Source organism: Bos taurus, chromosome 2 (assembly GCF_002263795.3).
Source record: "Bos taurus isolate L1 Dominette 01449 registration number 42190680 breed Hereford chromosome 2, ARS-UCD2.0, whole genome shotgun sequence".
NCBI lineage: Eukaryota > Metazoa > Chordata > Mammalia > Artiodactyla > Bovidae > Bos > Bos taurus.
In genome coordinates, this window is record NC_037329.1 from 130,095,185 (window position 1) to 130,118,437 (window position 23,253).

The 23,253-nt window shown below is 52.6% G+C and overlaps 1 protein-coding gene across 2 annotated transcripts in view; it reads right to left on the reverse strand.

The window, feature by feature from the left end:
* The window catches only part of EPHB2 (EPH receptor B2), a 219,829-nt gene extending 197,161 nt beyond the window's left edge, over positions 1–22,668 (reverse strand). For both annotated transcript variants that reach the window (XM_024975897.2, XM_024975895.2), the window contains exon 1: positions 22,502–22,668. In XM_024975897.2, coding sequence (XP_024831665.1) covers positions 22,502–22,562 — 61 coding nt within the window. In that variant the 5' untranslated portion in view covers positions 22,563–22,668. The remainder of the gene's footprint in view (positions 1–22,501) is intronic.
* Between the last annotated feature and the right edge of the window lie 585 nt (positions 22,669–23,253).

The following is a 23,253-nucleotide window of genomic DNA, read 5'->3' on the forward strand; positions in this document are numbered from 1 at the left end:
ATTGACTACACCAAAGCCTTTGACTGTGTGGATCACAATAAACTATGGAAAATTCTTCAAGAGATGGGAATATCAGACCATCTTACTTGCCTCATGAGAAATCTGTATGCAGCTCAAGAAGCAACACTTAGAACCAGACATGGAACAATGGACTGGTTCCAAATTGGGAAAGGAGTATGTCAAGGCTCTATATTGTCACCCTGCTTATTTAACTTATATGCAGAGCACATCATGAGAAATGCTGGGCTGGATGAAGCACAAGCTGGAATCAAGATTGCTGGGGGAAATATCAATAACCTCAGATATGCAGATGACACCACCCTTATGGCAGAAAGTGAAGAGGAGCTAAAGAGCCTCTTGATGAAAGTGAAAGAAGAGAGTGAAAAAGTTGGCTTAAAACTCAACATTCAAAAAACTAAGATCATGGCATCCAGTTCCATCACTTCATGGCATATAGATGGGGAAACAATGGAAACAGTGACAGACTTCATATTTTGGGGCTCCAAAATCACTGCAGATGGCAACTGCAGCCATGAAAATAAAAGACGCTTGCTCCTTGGAAGCAAAGCTCTGACCAACCTAGACAGCATGTTGAAAAGCAGAGACATTACTTTGTCAACAAAGGTCCGTCTAGTCAAAGCTATGGTTTTTCCAGTAGTCATGTATGGATGTGAGAGCTGGACTATAAAGAAAGCTGAGTGCCTAAGAATTGATGCTTTTAAACTGTGGTGTTGGAGAAGACTCTTGAGAGTCCCTTGGACTGCAAGGAGATCCAACCAGTCCATCCTAAAGGAAATCAGTCCTGGGTGTTCATTGGAAGGACTGATGCTGAAGCTGAAACTCCAATACTTTGACCACCTGATGCGAAAAACTGACTCATTGGAAAAGACCCTGATGCTGGGAAAGATTGAAGACAGGAGGAAAAAGGGATGGCAGAGGATGAGATGATTGGATGGCATCACCAACTCGATGGACGTGAGTTTGAGTAAGCTCCAGGAGTTCGTGATGGACAGGGAAGCCTGGTGTGCTGCAGTCCATGGGGTCACACAGAGTCAGATGGAACTGAGCGACAGAACTGACCGACAGAACTGACCAACTATAGTCTCCGTCCATGGGATTCTCCAGGCAAGAATCCTGGCGTGGGTTGCCATGTCCTCCTCCAGGGGATCTTCCTGAGCCTGGGATGGAACGCACGTCTCTTCTGTCTCCTACAGTGGCAGTGTAGCGCCACTGGGAAGCCCCCATATAAGCTTCAGTTCCCCATCTGTAGAGTGGGGATAATCACACCCACTCCATGGGGTTGTTGTTAGGACTAAGCAGGATTTGACACGTAAAGGACTATGTGCCTGGTGCCCTGTAGGAAGCTCATATATGATGGCTAGTCCTCCATTCATTCATTCATTCATTCATTCCCAAGCACCACTATTTCCCAGGATGCATGGGGGGTACTTGCAAACAAGAGTCAAAGTCGCACAGGGAGCCTAGTCAGGCGCTCTGAGATGATTGGAGGGATGGGATGGGGGAGGGGACGGAGGCTCGAGAGGGAGGGGATGTATGTATAATTATGGCTGACTTTCATTTTATGGCAGAAACCAACACAACAACATTGTAACAAATTTTTAAAATTATTTGCGTAAAATTTAAAAAAAATCCTGCCTTCATGAAGCTTACATTCTTACAGGGAGGACAATGACTAAATGATGTTTTGTTTTTCTCGTTAATATTCCTGCCAGTTGACAGAAAGGAAAGCTGAAGGCTGGAATGGTTAAGTCATTTTTTAGATGTCCATTATTTATTTTTATCCCATGTTATTCTCAGAAGGGCTAGAGGCAGATGTTAAATAATTTATCCAAGTCTCTACGTCTAGAAAAGGGAACCACTGGCTTTAAAGGTCTTCTCTCCCTTGGAAAGACTTTTAGCGGCTACAGACCTAGTTCCTGGCCTTCAATGGGCCTACTGAGACCTCAGGCAAGGGTAGGCCCCTTCTGGGCCCCAGTTTCCCCACGTCTGGCTCTAGTATTTTGCATCCTGGGATGGCTCCTGGTGTGCTGCCTGGATTGTACAGGCTCTGTGGGATTGCTGAGCCCTCGCAAGGTGCCCACAATCCTTCCCTGGCACTGAGGGGTGAAGTGGGTGGGCTGGGACTGGCTCTCTGGAGAAGCTAGAGGGCTTCTGGAAGGGGAGCAGGGCCCAGGCAGACATGTTCCCTCTGCCATGAAGTGAAGTGAAAGTCACTCAGTCATGCCCGACTCTTTGTGACCCCATGGACTATACAGTCCATGGAATTCTCCAGGCCAGAATACTGGAGTGGGTAGCCTTTCCCTTCTCCAGGGGATCTTCCCAACCCAGGGATTGAACCCAAATCTCCCGCATTGCAGGCAGATTCTTTACCAGCCGAGCCGCAAGGGAACCCCAAGAATACTGGAGTGGGTAGCCTATCCCTTCTCCAGCGGATCTGTGACCCAGGAATTGAACCAGGGTCTCTTGCACTGCAGGCGGATTCTTTACCAACTGAGCTATCAGGGAAGCCCCTCACTCTGCCATGGGCCCCACCATTCTGGCCCCCTTCCCAGTGCGTTCCTTACGTCCTGGCCCCTCGCACAACCAGAGGAGCTGGCTGGACAAGATTCGCTTGCACCCAGGGTATGGTTTAATCCTCCGGGTCAGGCCCATGCAGCCCCTCCCTGCCCGCCTCTCCCGCACTCGATCATCCCCCGTCATCAGCTCCACGGCCCCTGAACCCGTCCCTGCTTTTGATTTCCTCCCATGGCTTCCTATTGCCTCCAGTATCAAGTTCGAACACCACAGCTTGTCACTCGAGGCCCTGCTTCCCTGGTTCAAACCTTCTCCCAGAGCTTCATCTCCCTTTTCTTTCTTTCATACATTTTCATTCACTGTGGTTTTTACAGGGCTTCCCAGGTGGCGCTAGTGGTAAAAAAAAAACCCACCTGTCAGTCAATGTGGGAGACATAAGAGACTCGAGTTTGACCCCTGGGGCGGGAAGATCCCCTGGAGGAGGGCATGGCAACCCACTCCAGTATTCTTGCCTGGAGAATCTCCAAGGACAGAGGAAGCCTGGCAGGCGGCAGTCCACAGCGTTGCAAGGAGTCGGACATGACCGAAACGACTTAGCATGCGCTTAGCACGTGGTTTCTACAAACCTGCCCTGCTCCAGCCTCTCGGCCTCTGCTCAAGCTGTCCCCTCTGCTAAGAATGTTCTCCATTCCATTGACTGTGTGTCACAAATCCTACTGGGCTAAACATGCCTTCCACCAACCCAGGCTGGAAGACATTTCCCCTTTGCAGTAAACAATATTCCATCTCACACCCTATATATCACATCACCGAACATCTCTGAACCTGCCTTTTTATCAGCAAAATCAGTGTTAATAACTATGATACAGGGTGTTGAGGGGAATAAATAAGAATGTGTCAGAAGAGCAGCCAGTATAGTACCTAGTACTCGACAGGGACTCAGTGGTGAGCAGTTGCTATGATGCTGCTGCTGCTAAGTTGCTTCAGTCGTGTCCGACTCTGTGCAACCCCATAGACGGCAGCCCACCAGGCTCCCCCATCCCTGGGATTCTCCAGGCAAGAACACTGGAGTGGGTTGCCATTTCCTTTTCCCGATGCTGATGACGGAAGAGAAAGAGGAGAAAGAGAAGGGAAGGTGAAGGGAAAGAAGAGATGGAAAAGAAGGAATAGGAAGGAGAAGTCACCGATCCCTCTGTTGGGATGTCACTCCTTGACATGAGAATGTCAGTTCTTCTTTTTTTTTTTTAAACATTTTTATTTATTGTATTGAGTCTTAGCTGCATCGTGTGAGATCTTTCACTGGGGCATACGGGATCTTAGTTCCTTGACCAAGGACTAAACCCGCGTCTTCCACACCGCAAAGTGGGCCCCCAACCACTGGACCACCAGGGAAGTGCCTGAGAATGTCAGTTCTGATTAATTCCTCTCTATGTCCCAGCATACTGGAGGCTTTCATAAATGACTACTGAATGAACAGATAGTATGAAAGGACGGATGGATGGGGAGAAGGAAAGAAGCTAGGACTGTGGGCGAGAAGAAAGGACGTACGGACAGATGAATGGAGACAGATAAGCCTGGAGGAGACTGAGCGTGCTCTCCCAGAAGTCTAGCAGCACAGCATCCCACTGGCAGCTGAGGTTTCTGGGAACAGATGCCAAATCTGTTCCCCTGGCTCCAAGCTCCTGTGCTCCTGGCCAGCATCAGGCTGCTCTCAAGGTTGAGCAAGTGGAAGCTCAGGGCAGCTGATGCCCCCGGGAGTTCCAACTCTTTCCCCACCTGTCACCAGCCTCTAAGAGCACCAGCCCCTGACAGCAGGAACACAGCTCCAAAAGTGTGAGCCAAGTCAATGGGAAAATGGGATTTATTTTACAGAAATTCACTTTGGGGGCCAACTTCTGTGGAACTCCCCAGTGCAGAAGCGTTGGCAAATCCACAGTCAAAGGCTCAGAAGGTTCCTCCAAACCTGGGGAGTGTGCAGTTTGCCAGCTCTTTTTTTAAGTCCCAAAAGTGGAGAAAAAGGAAATATCACAATCTAGATGCCAAAGAGAATCTGAGGGGGAGAAATGCATTCTGGGTTTTCAGGTTTGTTCATTCTTCCATTCATTTATCCAACCATCTAAAATGTGCAACAATTTTGCTATTATCCATCCGTCCATCCATCCCAACCCCTCCACCCATCCAACCATCTCTCCACCCATCCAATCCACTCAGTTGCCATAAAACCATCCTTTGCTCTCTTTCTCTCTCGATCCATCTATCAACGTGCCCATTTACTGACCCAACCATCCAATCCATGCAATTACCCACGCACTCATCCTCTATCCAACCAGCCATCAATCACTCAAGCTCCTATCCAACTGCTCAGCTATTTACCTCTCCAACTGTACTCTATTCAACCAGTATGACTGAGGATCTCCCAGGTAAACCAGACATGCTGATGCAGTACCCAGTACAGTCTAAAGTGAAGTCACTCAGTCATGTCCGACTCTTTGCAACCCTGTGGACTGTAGCCTACCAGGCTTCTCCGTCCATGGGATTCTCCAGGCAAGAGTACTGGAGTGGGTTGCCATTTCCTTCTCCAGGGGATCTTCCCGACCCAGGGATTGAACCTGGGTCTCCCACGTTGGAGGCAGACGCTTTAACCTCTGAGCCACCAGGGAAGCCCTGTACGGTCTAACCGAGGCGATATAAAAGAGGTATGTATCAAGGTGCCACTGAGAACACAGCGGTCACCGAGGGCAGTCCAACTCTACACGCAGACAGGGAAGGGGTCAGAGAGGTCAAAGCAGGCTTCAGGCAGGAGACACTCGAGCTTGGTCTTAAAGAGCAGCCAGAGAAAGAAGGTGAAAAGGGCATCCAGGCAAGGGGCAACAAATATGCTGGATTCTAGAAATCCCAAGGCCTGAGTCCTCATAATTACCTAGTTAACTTGGACCCTGGGCCAGTCCCCAATTTTTCCAAGTCCACATGCCTCTATAATAACGCCCTCTTGATTCCCAGAGAGAAAGGCATGTGTTCATCTACTGCTGGGAGCAAAGTTGCCATGTGCCGCCCTGGTGGCTACAATAAGGGCAGACCCGATGGGAGGAAAGCGGGTCCCTAAAGTTTTGTGCGGCAGGATCTGCTGTCAAGCAGACACAGGTGTAAATCCCAACCTCCCATTTTGCTCTAAGTTACTTAATTTTTGAGTCTTATTTATGGAGCCTTATTTATTTGGCTAGCTAGCTGGGCTGGGTCTTTGTTGCCTCGTGTGGGATCTCTGATGCTCGCTGTGGCATCTTTGCTGCACCGTGCAGGATCCTTATTTGCAGCACGAAAGCTCTTAGCTGTGGCATGTGGGATCTAGTTCCCTGACCAGAGATTGAACCTGGGCACCCTGCATTGGGAGTGCAGAGCCTCAGCCACTGGAAGACACCGCTAACAGTTTCCTCCTAGGCTACAGGGAGGACTGAATGAGGTAATGCAGGGGGATTCCCTGGTCAGCTGTAGGCAATACCAGCTATTCCTCCCAAGTGCTACCAATTTTCAAGTCCTACTGTGTGGCAGGCAAAGTGATCTAAGATGGTGGTTAAGAAAGTTGGCCTTAGACCTATACGTATCAATTCTCAGTCAACGTTAGTTCTTTGCCCATATCAGCAATTTATGTTCAAATGGTTCAGAAAAAAAAAATACACACATACAGGTACTGTCATACAAAAAGGGATACAAATATGGCAAAATGTTCACCAATGTTGAATCTAGGTAAAGGACGGGCTTCCCTGGTGGCTCAGTGGTAAAGAATTCGCCTGCCAATGCAGCAGATGTGGGTTCCGTCCCTGGGTCAGGATGATCCCTTGGAGTAGGAAATGGCAGCCCAAGACAGTATTCTTGCTTGGAAAATTCCAAGGACAGAGGAGCCTGGTGGGCTATAGCCCATGGGGCTGCAAAGAGTCAGACACGACTGAACACTGTTTTAATTATTGCTATTATTATCAATCATTGAACTGCTGAGAAACTGAGGCTGAGAGGTTGGTAAACACTTGCTTTTCAAAAACACCTGTTTTTGTTTTTAAATTTCTGAAACAACATGATGCAGTAGGTGATATTATCCTCAGTTTCCAGATAAGAAGCCAAGGCTGAGCAGGAAATGACCTACCCAAGGTGACACAGCTAGTGAGTGGAGGAGCCAGGATGTGGACAGCCTGACTATCTCCAGAGTCCAGGATCTTGCCCCAGCATCTCCTGACTCGCCTGTGTCCCTGGACCCAGGCCAAAAGGGGCCGGGCCTCATCGGAACCCATTCAACTCCAGCAGAGGCCATTCAGAAGGAGCCCTGTGCTTTGCTGGCGTGGGGCTGAGCTCCGGGGCGGCCCCGGAACACCCAGCATCAGGGCCTCCTTGGTATCTAGGGAGCGCGTCCGACTGTTCTCCTGAGAGCGGCAGGAGTTGCCATTTGAAGCTGTGGGGAGTGACAGCTGACACTGACGGGGACAGGCTCACGAAGACATCCCGCCCTGGGGCCCTGACTCGAACAGACTCCCTGGGCCACATGGCCTTTCGTGGGTTCCAGAAAGGCCCCGCAGGCTCTGGCCGGGGCTGTTCCCAGGCTCTGCCTCCCCGCGAGAGGCGGAGAAGCCCCCATTCAGGCGGGACGCATCCCACTGTGCGCTAAGCCGCTTTCTCCCCACTTACACGTTCAGATGCTTTTTGTCCTTCCGGCTTCCCATGGACTCAGGCCAAGTGACAAGTTGGTGCTGTGGACATATGTCGTCGCCATAATGGGAGTGCTGACCCCACGCTCTCTGCCTGCTGGGCCCAGGCAGCTTGCACCCCGCCCCGGTGCTTGGCGTGCCCGGTTCTCAGCCGCACAGGCCTCTTTCCAGCTCCCAAAGACACCACGCGCTCCGGGGCCTCCCCTTCGGATCTCTGCAGATGCTGTCCTGCTGTTTGCCCGGAATGCCTGCCTGCCTTGCCACTTCTCCGCCTGGCTGTTCCTCGACAAGCATCGTGGAAGTCGCCTTCTGTGAAACTTTCCTAACTCCAGTTTACCACGGAAGAAACTGAGGCTCAAAGAGGTAACTAAGTTAAAAGGGGCCGAGGCCTGGGATTTGCCTGGAGGTCCAGTGGTTAAGAATCCGCCTGCCACTGGAGGGGACGTGGGTTCAATCCCTGTTCCGGGAACTCAGATTCTACCTGCCATGGGGCAACAAAGCCCACGCACTCTAGAGCCTGTGGGCCGCAACTAAGGAAGCCCGCACGCCTAGAGTCCGTGATCCACCGCGAGAGAAGCCACCGCAAATCGAAGTGCAGCTAGAGAGAGCCCCACACTACAACAAAGACCCAGCATGGCCAAATATAATTAAATTTTTCTAAAAGGGCCAAGGTCAGGCTGTTTGTAAGTTTTAGAGCCAGAGGTTCTACTTCAAGAACACACACCTCCCATTGCATCAACTCTGCCCACGAAGAAGAAAACGGAAGGAAGACATGCTCTCTGCCTTTAAATAGCGTAGATGCCTGCCAGAAGGAGCTTCTGCTCCTGGATTGTCCTGGAAGGCAGGAAACAGAAGCCATGGAGGGAAGTTCCAGGAAGACTCTCCAGTTTAAGAGGCACTTCTGACAATGTCACTGCTTACCAGCGGTGTGTGTGTGTGTGTGTGTGTGTGTGTGTGTGTGTGCACGTGCGTGTGTGCATGCTGAGTCATATCTGACTCTTTGCAACCCTATGGGACTGTAGCCCGCCAGGCTCCTCTGTCCATGGGATTCTCCAGGCAAGAATCCTGGAGTGGGTTGCCATTTCTTCCTCCAGGGGATCTTCCCGACCCAGGGACCAGAACTGCGTCTTTCGCATCTCCTGCTTTGGCAGGCGGATTCTTTACCACTGCGCCACCGGGGAAGCCTGTGGCTCCCAGCTGTGTAGCCTTGGGTACGTCACTACAGCCCCCTGAACCTCAATTTCTTCATCAGTCAAATGGAGGTAACAATGCCCTTGCTATTTCTCTGTCCAAAACACCTCAACTAGAGCTTGAAACTGCCAGCTCCTGAGCCCAATTCAGCCAACAAATATGACTTAGATTGGCCAGGACTGTATTTTAGAGTTGAGCAAACATTTAACAACAAGTTTTTCCATAAATGTCAGAACTTTGCAAACCAGAAGTTCTGGCAAAACTGAGCCCCAATCCCCGCACAGCAAGATGGTCAAGAGTGGGTAGCACCTGCCTTCTTTATGTTATTATTATTATGTTTTTGGCTGTGCCATGTGGCACGCAGGGTCTTAGTTCCCTGACCAGGGATTGAACCAATGTCCATACAGTGGCAGTGTGGAATCCGAACCACTGGACCACCAGGGAAGTCCCACTTGCTTTCTTTAGACAAGATATGTACCCTCCTGGGCACACTGCTGTCTGTCAAATATCCATTAACAACCTGGCCAACTCAAGAGTCTAGGGTCTCTGGCCAGGACTCTTAGGATTTGGTCGGTTGTTAATTTATTTTACTATAACTCTGTTTAATAAGTTCAAGAAGGAAAAGACTGAATCTGCTCAGTAGAGACAAGGGAAAGGGAAAGGGAAGTTGCTCAGTCGTGCCCGACTCTTAGCGACCCCATGGACTGCAGCCTACCAGGCCCCTCTGTCTATGGGATTTTCCAGGCAAGAGTACTGGAGTTGGGTGCCATTGCCTTCTCTGTCAGTAGAGACAAGGGCTATATAAAAAAGACATAAATGGAAATTCTAGAAACAATACACTGGATGCTATAACAGCATATTAGACACTGTGGAAGAAGGCATAAGTAGAAAGGTGACCACCGGAACAAAACCATGAACCTTCCTAAATACCTAGCACATTTAAATAAACCAGAGTAAAGAATGCACATCTTGTAGAAAAAGAAGCGCAGCAAATAAAGTACACATCATCACACTGGGTCAGCCAAAAAGTTCGTCTGGCCAACCCCAAAAAATATCACAACAGAGTTGAGACCCAACACATCCATTACATCAATAAACATGAGCAGCATTAACTCACTTATTAAAAGACTAAGACTTAGGCGTTGAGTAACAAAACTAAAGCCCCAAATAATAATTCCGCTTCCCTTGTGCAAACAAGAGACATACCCAAACACATTTTTAGCTTTTTCTAAAAATAAAAGAGAGACTACGGTGTATCAGAAGGACTGTGTCTGTATTATCTGTGTAGGCTTGATTCCTATTCAGTCAGCAACCCCATTTTCTGCTTAACTGTTTGACAATAAAACTCGCTTATGTGTTGCTTATGGTCTTCAACACTTCACCACGTGCACATATCTCCCTGTGCCGACCTGTAGTCCCAACTCAGGTCTGACAGCAACTGGCCAACCAATGCCTTCAGACATTTCGGTTTTCTCCAGCGCTTCCCCGCTCTTATGGTGGCCCCCAGTCAGGGCGGGGGTGACAGACCAGTCACCTCATTACAGGTTCTTTTGTTTGTTTTTTCACTTTATAAAATGTTATTTAAGTAGAGTTGACTTATAGCATTGTGTCAAAGGATTTCTTTTTTTCTCTGGACTGCACAGCTTCTAGGATCTTAGTTTACATGTTCTTTTATAGTTGAATGAAGAACACAGATGCTCCTTGACATGGCCTTCTGAGGTGGTTAAATCATGATCCCCTATTTACTGATGAGAAAACTGAGGCCCAGAGGGGTGAAGTGACCTGCCCCAGGCCACAAGGGTTTCTTAGCCCCATCCTCCAAACTCATTCCTACCAGCCCAGGGCCTCCTTCTCACGCCTGATCCTGAATAGCTATGACTTGGGCTACCATGGCTCCCCTTGTGGCTCAGCTGGTAAAGAATCCACCTACAATGCGGAAGACCTGGATTCTACCCCTGGGTTGGGAAAAGTCCCCTGGAGAAGGGAAAGGCTACCCACTGCAGTATCAGTATCCCTAGGCCTGGAGAATTCCATGGATTGTGTAGTCCACGGAGTTGCAAAGAGCTGAACACAACTGAGCGACTTTCACTTTCACTTTATGGCTCAAACATCTATTCAGTGCATATCATGAGCCAGGCCTCGTGCTGGGCAGGGGACATGGTGAAGTGGAGGGTCGCTGTTCTCTCCGGGGCAGTGGACAGCACAGGAAGTCAGTGCAGCGGTGGGACAGGACGGAGAGCAGGCAGGGCAAGAGGTTTCTGGCTCCCTGTTACCCACACCCTGTGCGGGACTAGAAACTCCCTGGGGTGGACTGTCCCTCAGTGTGGTTACCGGCCTATACCTGCTGTCACTAAACAGAAAGCCGCCTCCCATTAAGGGGCTGAGGGACTTCCCTGGTGGGTCCAGTGGTTAAGGATCTGCCTTCAAATGCAAGGGATGCAGGTTCGATTGCTGCTCGGGGAATTAAGATCCCACATGCCACCAGGCAACTAAGTCCACACACCGCAAACAGACGGCACATCACAACTAGAGAACCTGCATGCCGTCAACTAGAGAGCCTGCACGTTACAGCCAAAGGACGTGTGCATCGCAACTAGAGAGTGTGTGCACCTTAACTAGGGAGCCCGGACACCACAGCTAGAGAAAAGCTCACACACCGCAACAAAGACCAGTGAGGCCAAAAAAAAAAGAGGGAGGGAGGGGGTTGCTGAAGCTACGTTTGGACCACAGGTCGGCCCGGAACACGAGATGTGTGTACACGGTGAAGTGGGTGTTTGGGGGCCGAGCATCACCTCCAAAGACACGCTGAGGACCAGGGGCAACACACAGGCGAATGCTGTGTATTAGACCGTTCGCAGCACACGGTGCTTCCTTTGAAAGACTGAACAGAAAACTGAGCCCAGCGTATATCCCCCCAGTCTCTGAACTGGATGAGGAGGCCTGGGATGCATCTGAGATGGCTCTGTGACTTGCTCCGACTGCAGGGGTGATGTTTTGTGACATCACAGTCCAGGCCTCAAGGAGTCTTCCGGTTTCCTCTTTACCCTCTTGGGAGCTAGCCGCTGTGGAAAGCTCGGTCTAGACTAGTGACGGGTGAGCAATCTTGAACGGGGAGGGGGCGAGGCAGGGGGGCCTTCCCACCCTCCCTACCAGGGCCTCAGAGATGCAGGAGAGGCCACGGGAGACCTTCCAGCACAGCCCAGCTGAGTGCAAGCTCAAGAGTGATCCAAGCTGACACCACATGGAGCAGAATAAATGCCCAGCTGCACCCGGCCACTCCACTGAATCAGGAAGAATAATACATCACTGTTGTATTGAGACAGTACGTTTTGGGGTGGCTTATTAGGCAGCAATGGATAACTGATACACGTCCTGGGGGCAGAGCCCTGGCCTCTGTCTAGCTCTCCCCCCCTTGCCTGGAGCCTGCCACCGGGCATGCAATCCCAGAGCTGGAAGGAGCCTCCGAAACCACTGAGCCCTACCCCCTCATTTGAGAGAAGAGGTAGCCAAAGCCTGGGAAGGAGAAGCAATTTACTCCTGATCGCAAGAGAGACTAGAGGCTAAACACCACCACCACCAACAGGAGATGCGGGGCGGATCTAGAAGGCAAACTTGAACCCTGCAGGACCCAGGCAAGTAACACAAATGTGTGACGCAAGCCGATGGAGAGCTCCCCGCCCCCCCAGCCCACGTTCACGTGCTCGTCTGAAGAGGCAGTCACTATTTGGCTCCAGCCAACTGTGGCCATGTGGGAATGTGGGCCTAGAGAAGCCAGATTGTCTGACTTCTTACAAAGCCAGAAACAGGATTTCTCTGTAAACTCTCCTGATTTTTAAATGTTGGCTAGGAATTCAAATTGAATTGAGGATCTCTGAGCCATTGAGACCCGCCTTGGGCTTCACGCATGGTCTGGCCACTGCCCTCCAACAAGTCGCCTTATTCCCCCAGGTCTCAGTTTCCTCATCTCTAAAATGGGCCCCATGGTTCCTGCCCACTCATAGGGTTGCTGTGAAAACCCAATGAGCTAATGGGTTTAGAAACACCAGCTACAAATGGCCCTGTGACTGTTCCACAGCCTCTGTTCTCTGTGGAGGCACCCCTCACAATGTAATGAGTTAACACCCGATTTGTCTAAGTTAGAACAACATTATTCTGACCATTATGACAGCGATTGCTTTTTTATGGCAGGTTTGTGAGTTCCAGAACCCTCCCACTTGCATTATCTCAGGATGTTGATGGAGTCAGAGGCTGGATGGCTGCCTTGGAGACCCTCGTCAGAGCCAAGCCTTTTCTCTGAGCTGAGAGGTACATTCCAGAGGCTGCTGGAAGGCGGTGGTGCAGAGCAGGAGCTTCAACGTCCTCCAGACCTGGGTTCGAATCCCTGCCTCCTGCTCCCTCCTTGGGCTAGTTGCTTTCTGAGTTTCAGTTTCCACATCTGTAAAATGGGCACAATAATAACACCACCAGGGCAGCTGTTGAGGTGGTTGTGTGAGATGACGTATATGGGGTTGGCCAAAAAGTGCATTTGGGTTTTTCCATAACCTGTTAATGGAAAACCCAAACAAACTTTTTGGCCAACCCAATACAATGTCTTTAAGCAGAGCATCTGGCTATTTTTATTATCATGTATGGACGTTGGTGTGAATTCCCTGGTAGTTCAAGGTAGTAAAGAATCTGCCTGCAATGCAGATTCTTGCAATGCAGGTTCAATCCCTGGGTTGGGAAGATCCCCTGGAGAAGGGAATGGCAACCCACCCCAATATTCTTGGCCTGGAGAATGCTATGGACAGAGGAGCCTGGCGGGCTACAGTTCATGGGTTGCAAAGAGTTGGACACGACTGAGCAACTAACATTTTCACTTTTTCATGGAAGTTGGTGGCTGGGAGGCCAAGGGTCAAGAATGAAGTCGCAGCGATAGAAGATCCTGTCCCTTTCCTGGGGTTAAGGGAGGCTGACTTGGAGGGGGGATGGGCTCTTGTGCAAAACCTGCATGGGAAGCAAAGAGGCAGGCTGGAGGGAGCTCTCAACTACTCAGCAAGAGTCAGATAGAACTCAACTCTGTATCTTTGGCTTTTTCCTGGGGTGAAGTGAAGAGGGATGGGGGGAGAGCTGCAGACAGAGTCCTCGAGTAAAACGGCACCCACATCCCCCTACTCTGAATGCAGTTTCCCACTGGTTTTGAGAAATAACAGCCACAGTTAATATTACTGTGCACTCATCACATGCAAGATACACATTCAGTTACAAATGCAGATTCATCTTTCATGGACTAACCCATTCATGCATCATAGCCACCTCAGGAACTAATAACCAGGACATGGAAGCAACCTAGATGTCCATCGGCAGACAAATGGACAAGAAAGCTGTGGTACATATACACAATGGAGTATTACTCAGCCATTAAAAAGAATACATTTGAATCAGTTCTAATGAGGTGGATGAAACTGGAGCCTATTATACAGCGTGAAGTAGGCCAGAAAGAAAAACACCAATACAGTATACTAACGCATATATATGGAATTTAGAAAGATGGTAATGATAACCCTGTATGTGAGACAGCAAAAGAGACACAGATGTATAGAACAGTCTTTTGGATTCCGTGGGAGAGGGCGAGGGTGGGATGATTTGGGAGAATGGCATTGAAACATGTATAATTTCATATATGAAATGAGTCACCAGTCCAGGTTCCATGCATGATACAGGATGCTCAGGGCTGGTGCACTGGGATGATCCAGAGGGATGGGATGGGGAGGGAGGTGGGAGGGGGGTTCAGGATGTACACCCGTGGCAGATTCATGTTGATGTATGGCAAAACCAACACAATATTATAAAGTAATTAGCCTCCAATTAAAATAAATAAATTTATACTAAACAAAAAAAAAAAAAAGAAAACACATATTCTCTGAGAGCTCACCTAAATTCAACTAGAGGGGACAAGTGGACTCCAGAAGTCCCAACATCAAATCCTTCACTACTTGAGAAGGGAGGGGGCTTGGGCAGATAACCTAAGCTCCAGTGAAATGGGGACAAAAAGATCTACCTCACAGGGCAGTCATGAGGACTGAATGATATATCTGTATGTGAAACACATGGAGCTTGGTAGGCATTTATTTAATAAATAGAAAGTGGCCTTAAAAAAAAAAAAAGAAGTGAGGGAAGCAGGGCTCAGAGAGGTTAAATAACCGACCAGAGGACACACAGGCAGCCTGACTCCAGACATCCTTGTGACCCCTAGGCTCTGCTGTTTACGGAACAAGACAGTGGTCAGGGTTTGGCCAAAGGGCTCTGGGATTTCAAAGACAGGAGCAAGTAGTCTGGCGGGGAACAAGGGTGTGGACATTTCACAGTCCTGACAACGGATAAACACCGGCAGGGCCGCAGACCAGGCTGCTCTGCTGGCCGCTGTATACGGGACCTCATTTAACCCTCACTACGAGCCTCCGACAGGCAGTATCCCCAGTTTACGGATCAGCAAACTGAGGCTCAGACAGCACACCGCTTGCTCAAGGGCACAGAGCAGACAAGGTCTCTTCCCTGAGGATACCCCTATCCTGAGGGGGCTTCGGCAGGGCTCCAGATAGCTCCAGGAAGCTCACTGAGCACGGCCCAGGCTAAGGTGGTCTAAGCAAGCCCCTCGCTGCAGGTGATACAGAGGCACTTGGGAGACAGGTGTCTCCTCTCCACCATCCGGAAGGCACCTGCTTTAAAAGGCCCTAAAACCCTAAAATGCTTTCAAGGCAGCCTTATCAGACAGTTGATCCCAATCAGGAAGCTTCCAGGTGCTGTCAGATCAATGGCCCACCCCATCCCTGAGAGGTGTGCAAACATTCTGCCCTGCCCTGCCCTGCCCTCCCCCTACCAAGTCTCCTTCCGTTCACCAGCAGGCCGGCGGCCTGGGCTGGTGGGCACTAACTCAGACTGACTTCACTTCGTTTTGGCCTTTTCCAGTTTCCTGCTGAGGTTTCTCTTCCTCTTTCCCAGGAGTCCCCACCTGCCCAACGGAAAGACCTGGGAAGAGAGTTAAAAGTTACTGATCCCTGGGCTCCAGCTGGATCTATCAAATCTCCAGCAAAGTCAGGCAAGCAGGCCAGGCCACAGGATGGGATGGGGCTTTGGTCAGAGGTGCAGACCGGGTCTGCCACTGCCTGGAGGCTCTCCTGGTCTCACCCCTCCACCCTCAGAGGGAGCAGGGCACCCCCTCCCTTGTCCAGCCCAGGCCTCCTGTCACCGGCCAGTTCTATCCTCAGCCCCTTCCTTTATGGATCCCTCTGCCTGCAGGGGTCCAACCTCCACCCTAAGCTCATAGGTAAGCTCTGGGCAGGCCAAGCTGACCAGCTGTGACCCTCGGCCTTGCGGAGTCCCCGGCAAGCTGCCCAGACAACCTGCCCCCACCCTGGCTTTGGGGTTGATGCAGAACCTTGATGAAGTGGAGGCGGCCAAAGGCATTAGGAAGGACAACCCCCGCCCCCTGGGAGGGTCTGGGGCCATGGCAGGGCAGAGGGAGCTGGCAGTGGGGTCTCAGGACCAACCAAGGATTCAAACCCCCTCACTGGGAGCCTGGGTATGGGCCTGTGTTTTCACAACTGTTTTGAGAATCTTCTGAAAGCTAAGACCCCGCTTCCTAGGAAAATCTATGGTCACAGCCAACATTCTATTATAATTTCAGGGTGATCCCAGGGTCCCATAACTAAGGCCTGTGGACCCCAGTTGAGAGCCCCTCTTCCAATTCCCTGCCATGGTAAGAAGCAAGTATTTTCCCCCGACAGAGCCCTGAAGAAAGAGGCAGAGATGGGGCTCTGGGCCTGCTCACACTTGGGGGGTCGCCATCCCAAGGCGGGAGCAGTTGGGAGTCTGTGTGCTGGGTTGGGGGAGACACTGAAGTTTGGTTTGTGGACTGAACAGTCTAAATGCCAGAAAGAGGGGAAGTGAATTAGGACACAGCTATCACCGATCACAGGCATTCACTCCAAGGACAAGGACTTTGGAGGGGCTGAGAACAACCTCTACACAGACAAGTACCTGACACTTCTTTTTTTTTTTGACTCTATTTTATATTGGGGTACAGCCGATGAATAATGTTGTCATACTTTCAGGTGGACAGCAAAGGGACTCAGCCATACACATACATGTATCCATTCTCCCCCAAACTCCCCTCCCATCCAGGCTGTGACGTAACATCGAACAGAGCTCCCTGTAGGTCCTCGTCGGTCGGTTATCTGTTTTAAACAAAGCAGCGTGTACATGTCCATCCCAAACTCCCTAACCATCCCTTCCCCTCTTCCTCCCCTGTCGTGTGCCTGACACTTTGTGTGAGTGTCCCCAGGAACCCCTCAGGAAATGGGAGTCCAGCTCCTTGCCCAGGGCACACACAGTGTGCAGGGCTGGGGGGTTTGGACCCAGGTCTGATTGCCCAGAAAGGCCGTGCCTTTTCTCTGCCCCACAGGGTCCTGGAAGTTGGCCACCCTTGTTTCCCACTGAAGTTGGAATCCTTTCTCCCCACCCAGCACCTGACATGAAGAGGGTGCCTGGCGAGTCTTTTAAAACATATGGATGGATGGAGGAATAAATGAATAAGTCAACTTGCTTTTGAATTCTACAGCATTCGGGCTTTAAATCTAAGCCCTGATTTCCTGGCTAAGACGAATACATGAAAGCAGCCTCCTTTAAAAATGAGGAGCAGGAGAAATAAACATAAAAGGAAAACCAATTCTAAATTAATCCCACTGAAGGTCGCTGGATCTTAGATAGGTAATGCCCGAGAGGTGGGCCCAGCAGAGGGCTGGGCTGGGGGTGGGACAGTACAAGACGTGCATGGGGGGAAGGGGCGGGCAGTCTCCCTCGACCCCGTAAGGAGCGGACTTGCTTGGCACAGAGCTGCCGCCGGTCCATTTGAATCCTCAGCTCTGGCTGAACTGATCTCGTTATTATCCCCACACATCTTCCTGCATTCTGTATCTCTGCTCACATCTGCCCTCTGCTTCTCCCTCTGGGAAGATTTCCTTCATCTCCCCGGCCAGAGGGACTCCCTCCTTCGTCTCTGTATCATTCTCCCGACACTTACTGTATAGCACAATATAATGTATTCATTTGTTTGTTCACTCCACACTCATTCATTCATTCAGCGTTCCTTAGTTCCTTTCAGTTCAGGGCACCGGGTGACTGGGTTCAGTTCAGGGCACCCGGCTGCCGCAGCAAACAGGGAAAACAAAAACCTCAGGACTTCCCTGGCAGACCAGAGGTTAGGACTTCACGCTTCCACTGTGGGGGCCATGGGTTTGATCCCCGGTGGGGGAGACAAAGATCCCGTAGGCTGTCTAGTGTAGCCAAAAAATAATTAAAATTTTTAAATTAAAAAAAAATAAATTTAGAAAAACCCTCTCATCTCTTGGAGTTTACGGTCTAGTGGGCAAGACGGACACTAAACAAGGAAAGCAACAAGTCTTTGATACCATTTCAGATGGCAGTGGGTATTCTGAAGTACGACAAAACAGGAGGGATAGAACGTGTCTGAACTGAGTCTGTGTTAGAGGAGGTAATCAGGGAAGGCCTCTGGGAGCAGCATTTGAACAGAGATCTTTTTACTACTATTGGGCTTCCCTGGTGGCTCAGATGGTAAAGCATCTGCCTGCAATGCGGGAGACCTGGGTTTGATCTCTGGATTGGGAAGATCCCCTGGAGAAGGAAATGGCAACCCACTCTTGCCTGGAAAATTCCATGGACAGAGGAGCCTGGTGGGCTACAGCCCATGGGGTCGCAAAGAGTTGGACATGACTGAGAGACCTCACTTTCTTTTTATTACCACCATGGACACAAAACTGAGCTCCCTCAGGGAGCTCACAGCCTAGCCGAGAACAGACAAGCTGGCCTTTTCTTTACTGTACAGGACAGGTTGTAGCCCATCTGAAGATTCCCACACACTGGAAGCCAGTGATCTTTCCACAAACAAATCTGGCCAAGTCCCCTGTGGCTCAAGAAACTTCAGTGGCTCCCCAGTGCCCTAAGCATCAAGCCCAAACTTCTCAGCCTAATCCCCCCTTGCTGCTGTTAACATCCGTCTCCCTCAGATACACCCAAGAATCACACTCCAATCATCGTGTCTCCAGGTCTTTACACACGCTGTTCCTTCTTCCAGGCCAAGACTTTGCCTCCTCTCGGTCCCAAACTCAACCTCCTTAGCTTTTTGGGAACACAGTTCATTAATATGACAGGTGGCTGAGAAAGTTTCGAGGCAGGGAGAACAGGAAGTAAGAAAATGAGGCAAAGAATAAAGCTATAAATGACAAAGTAACTGGCTTCCATCCTACATGGCTGCTGCTCCCGCAGGTGGCGCACGACTGCCTCCTGGCAGGACCCGGGACACACTTATCACATAGTACCTTGCCAACGGCTTCCCTGTCAGTTTGTCCCGTCTCCCTGCCCGCCCCAGGGCCCAGCACCACACCAGCTAGAAAACACGCTCCATAAATATTTGGAAACCAAAAGAATGAATGTACAGGGACTTCACTGGCAGTCCAGTGGTTAAGACTTTGCCTTCCAATGCAAGTGGTGCCAGTTCGATCCCTGGGAGCAGAGCTGAGATCCCACGTGCCTTATGGCCAGAAAACCAAAAGATACAGTGGAAGCAATACCGCAACCAATTCAATAAAGACTTCACAAGTGGCCTATATTAAAAAATCTTCAGGAAAAAAAAAAGAACAAATGTGCAGAGGAGATGGATTTTCGCTAGACTTCAACTTTTGGATTCCACCTAGTGGCTGGTCCAGACCTCCCTGGTGGCTCAGCTGGTAAAGAATCCGCCTGCAATGTGGGAGACCTGGGTTCGATCCCTGGGTTGGGAAGACCCCCTGGAGGAGGGAAAGGATACCCACTCCAATATTCTGGCCTGGAGAATTCCATGGACTATACAATCGGGCACGACTGAGCGACTTTCACTAGCAGCTGGTCCACCAATGATCTCTTCTCCTGTTGGACACAACCCCGTGGGCACTACCATCCCCTCAAAGCATCCAGATGCTCCAGACTTAGGTTTCTTTTTGGGAGGGGTCTCACGGTTTGGGGAGATACTAAGCTTGCCATCCTAACCTAGCCCCCATGCTGTGTGCTAAGTCGCTTCAGTCGTGTTTGACTCTTTGCGACCCTAAGAACCATAGCCCACCAGGCTCCTCTGTCTGTGGGATTCTCCGGGCAAGAATACTGGAGTGGGTTGCCATTTCCTTCTCCAGGGGATCTTCCCCCACCCAGGGATCAAACCCGCATCTCTTACGTCTCCTGAATTGGCAGGCGGGTTCTTTACCACTAGTGCCGCCCTCCCCACCCCCAGAAACTACACACATCCTGTCTCCTCCCTCAAAGGCTGGGAATTTTCTAGACCTTAACGCTCAGGACAGCATGGTTACTACTGGGTAGGAAGAGGGGGATGGGCCAGGAGTGGCGGCTGCACATCTCTGGGTACCAGGAGACCCAAGGGCTGCTCCCTCATCACCCCAGGCTTCAGGTCTGCTTCCACAGTCTGTCCTGCTCCCGGGAGGCTCCTGTCTCTTCAGGGTTGTGTCACGAGCAGCACTGCCCATCTTCCATCCCCCAGAGGCCACGCAGATCTTCAAGGTGACTTCTTCCCATCCATTATCTGGTCTGAATCTCACAGACATGCCTGTGAGACAGGCAGGACCAGCATGATTACCCTCACTTGGCAGATGAGAACACTGAGGCTCAGGGAAGGCAAGGAGGGTGCATGTGAATCTTAGGAGGCTAGGTCGAACATTCTGGACTCAGGGAAACTGAGCTCCCTGTAGGGCAGGGAGCTGGTCTAGTGGTCCCCGAGTAAGTGAGAAGCCAGGCCTCTGACCTCCACCTCACACCATCTCCCCCTCCGTTAGGCCAGCTCCTTCTTAACGCCTAATGGACTAGACTCCAGAGTATGCAGGGAGAAAGGAAGAGCCTGAAGCAAGGTTCGGGATGCCCACTGCAGCCCGCCTCCCAGTCTGCCCCCAGGTGGCAGCCCACGCCGCCACGCCCTCCTGGGACGTCAGCAGCTGATCAGCCCTGTGTCCAGGGCCCAGGGTCCGCTCTGGCCAGAGCCCACCAGATTCTGACCGCCCCCCGCCAGGGCCAGGCCTGGATAGACGTGGCCCTTCCATCTACCCCCCCTACCCCGGTAATTAAAAACACACCCAGGGCCTTTTCCAACGCGAGAGGGGCCAATTTTCTTCCCCTCCAGCACCGCTGACTACAACCCAAAGAGCAATATTTATGCCAAGCTCCCCATAATACTGTAAACATCCCAATGTATAGCGGGCCAATGCATGAGTCATTTCCCCAAAGCCAGAGCTAATAAGTGGTACCTCAGCCCTATTCCAGGGAGCTCCCGCCAGCAGCCAGGTCTCAGGGCTGCCCTGCACACCCAGGGCTCGTGGCACCCTGGTGCCCCAGGGGCCCCACGCTGGGAAACCTCAGGCAGCCGTCAAACCCTCCGGGAGCCTTGGGACAGCTGCTTCCGTGCCAGAAACTATGGCTGCCATCCAGGGACACCCCCTCCACCCCCTGAACTGTGGTCACTAAAGCACTCATTACTGAGACAGAAACTAAAGTTATCGCATGGGATCCCCCATCCATCCTTTCCCAGAGTCTGCAGGCTCCATGCCTGGTTCCATCGGGTTATTTTTGGGTTTGGTTTTTTGGGGTTTTTTGAGCTGCAAGAGGGAAAGGGGCTTCGCATCACCCCCAAATGGCCCAAGATGAGGGTACCCCTCGGGCCTAAGGTGGCAGAATCCTGGAGAAGGTAGCCTGTTTAGGGACGGGAAGACCCACCAAAATGAACAGAGCACAAGCTTCCCAGACTCCAGACCCCCATTCTATTTTTATCACCCAAGGGCCAAGGCGCGAAGCACTGGCTTTTCTGGGCCTTGGTTTGCCTTTCCAGTAAAAGGAAGTTAAAGACTCTAACCCATCTGGATTCCCTGGAAGGCTTATTTTGGGGAATCCAACAAAATTGCGGGTGGGAAAGCACTTCGTAAAGCTTCAAGCACCTTGTCAACTGTGCCGCACGTTGTAAACCACAGTACTTTGCATATAGTGCAAAGTACTTCATGAACTGTAAAGCGGGTTGAAAACTGTAAAGTGCAGTACACATGAGAACCATTATTCACGTTCATTTCTTGCCCCACAGGCTTGGCCATTTCTGGGGGACACACCCAGACCCCACTAACTTTCCCTCCAGAGCAAGCTGGTTCGGGAGACTGGGCAGCCGCCCTGTTTCCTTGGGGGTCGGGTGGGACCGACACACGAGGCCATGGGGGAGAGGGCCCAGCGACCCTGGCCAAGGCCAACACATGGCAAGAGCATCTGGTCCGGCCCTGGCGGCAGCTGGAGAGTTCCCGGGGCTCTAGCAGCCACGCTGAGCTCTGCCGCCAGCGGGGCGGTGGCCGGCAGGGGTGCCCGGAGACCCCGCGCGGCCCAGAGATGCCCACGGACCCATCCCCCCCGCAGTCCTCCAGAGGAGGGGACCCCATTGTACGCCGCGGGCGACGGGCAGGCACCGGCGCGGGGTGCTGCCGCGCTCACTTCCACTCTGCCAGTCCCCCCTCTTCGGGGCTCCGACCCCATCCCGGGGCCGCGAACCGGGAACCCCCACCCCGGACCAGTCGCGGTGCCTGCCTCCCTCCGCTCCCTGCCAAACTTTCCAGCCCCGACTGCTCTCCGGGCCTCCCCAGCCCCCGGCCGGCGCCCCTCCACCCGGTGCCGAGCAAGGCCAGGCCGGCGCGCAGTGGGGTGCCCGGGCCGGGGGCGGCGAGCGTGCGTGGGCAGCCCCTCGGCCCTGGGCGGCGCTCGCCGGGCTGGCTACAAAGCCTCGGCAAGATGGTCCCTTTGCCTCCTCCTGGCACAGTCAATCAGCGCCCGCCGCTCCCGGGCGCCCGCGGGGCCCGCGCCTCCCGGCGCGGCCGGACACACCTACCCGCGGCCACCTGCGCCCGGCGCGAGCCCCGGGGCAAACTTTGCGGGGCCGCGGGGCGGAGGTGGGCGCCGGCGGCCGCCAGTGCCCGGCCGCTCCCCGCCCCCATCGCCCGGCCGCCCGCCCGCCCGCTCACCTTCCACGGCGGCGAGCAGCGGCAACAGCAGCAGCGCGGCCCCCAGCCTCCGCAGAGCCATGGCTGCGCTTCCCGGGGCCTCGGGCCGCGGCGCCGCGGGGCCCGGGCGGCCCGGGCGGGAGCGCGCGCCCCGGGCTCGGGGGGCCGGGGGGGAGCGGCGAGGCGCGGCGCACACACAGCCGCCGCCACCGCGCAGCCAGCAGAATGAGCCATCCAGCCCGGGCAGAACGGGGACCCGGGCTCCGCCAGCGCTGGGCGCGGCCCACCTGAGCCGCGAGCGCGGGGGGAGCCCAGCCGGGCCGCGGGCCCCCGCGCGCGCCCCGGCAGCCCCACCGGCCCGCGCGCGCGCCCGGAGCCCCCAGCCCCTGGCGTCCGCGGGGGTCACCCGGGGGCCGCGCGCGCGCCGGAGCGCAGAGACGCCCCGCGCCCCGGCCACCGAGACCCCGGGCTCCCCCCGCGCAGCAGTGGTCTCTCCCGGCGCTGTGGCTCCTCCAGATAAAGCAGCGATTTCAGCCCAAATGTTTCTGAATTTTTATTGAATGCTGCAAAGCCGGAGAGCGTCTGGCGCGGCTGACAGGGGCAGGGAGAGGGGACCCGGGGAGGGGTGGGGGGAGAGGGCGAGGGAAGGGGCTGCTCAAAGCGGGGCGGGCCCTACCTGTCAGGGCCGGGAGGGCCACCCCCTCGCCTCAGCCCTGCAACCCGGGTCCCTGCAGCTCCGAAAGGGACCGAACTGCAATGAATGAGAGAGAGAG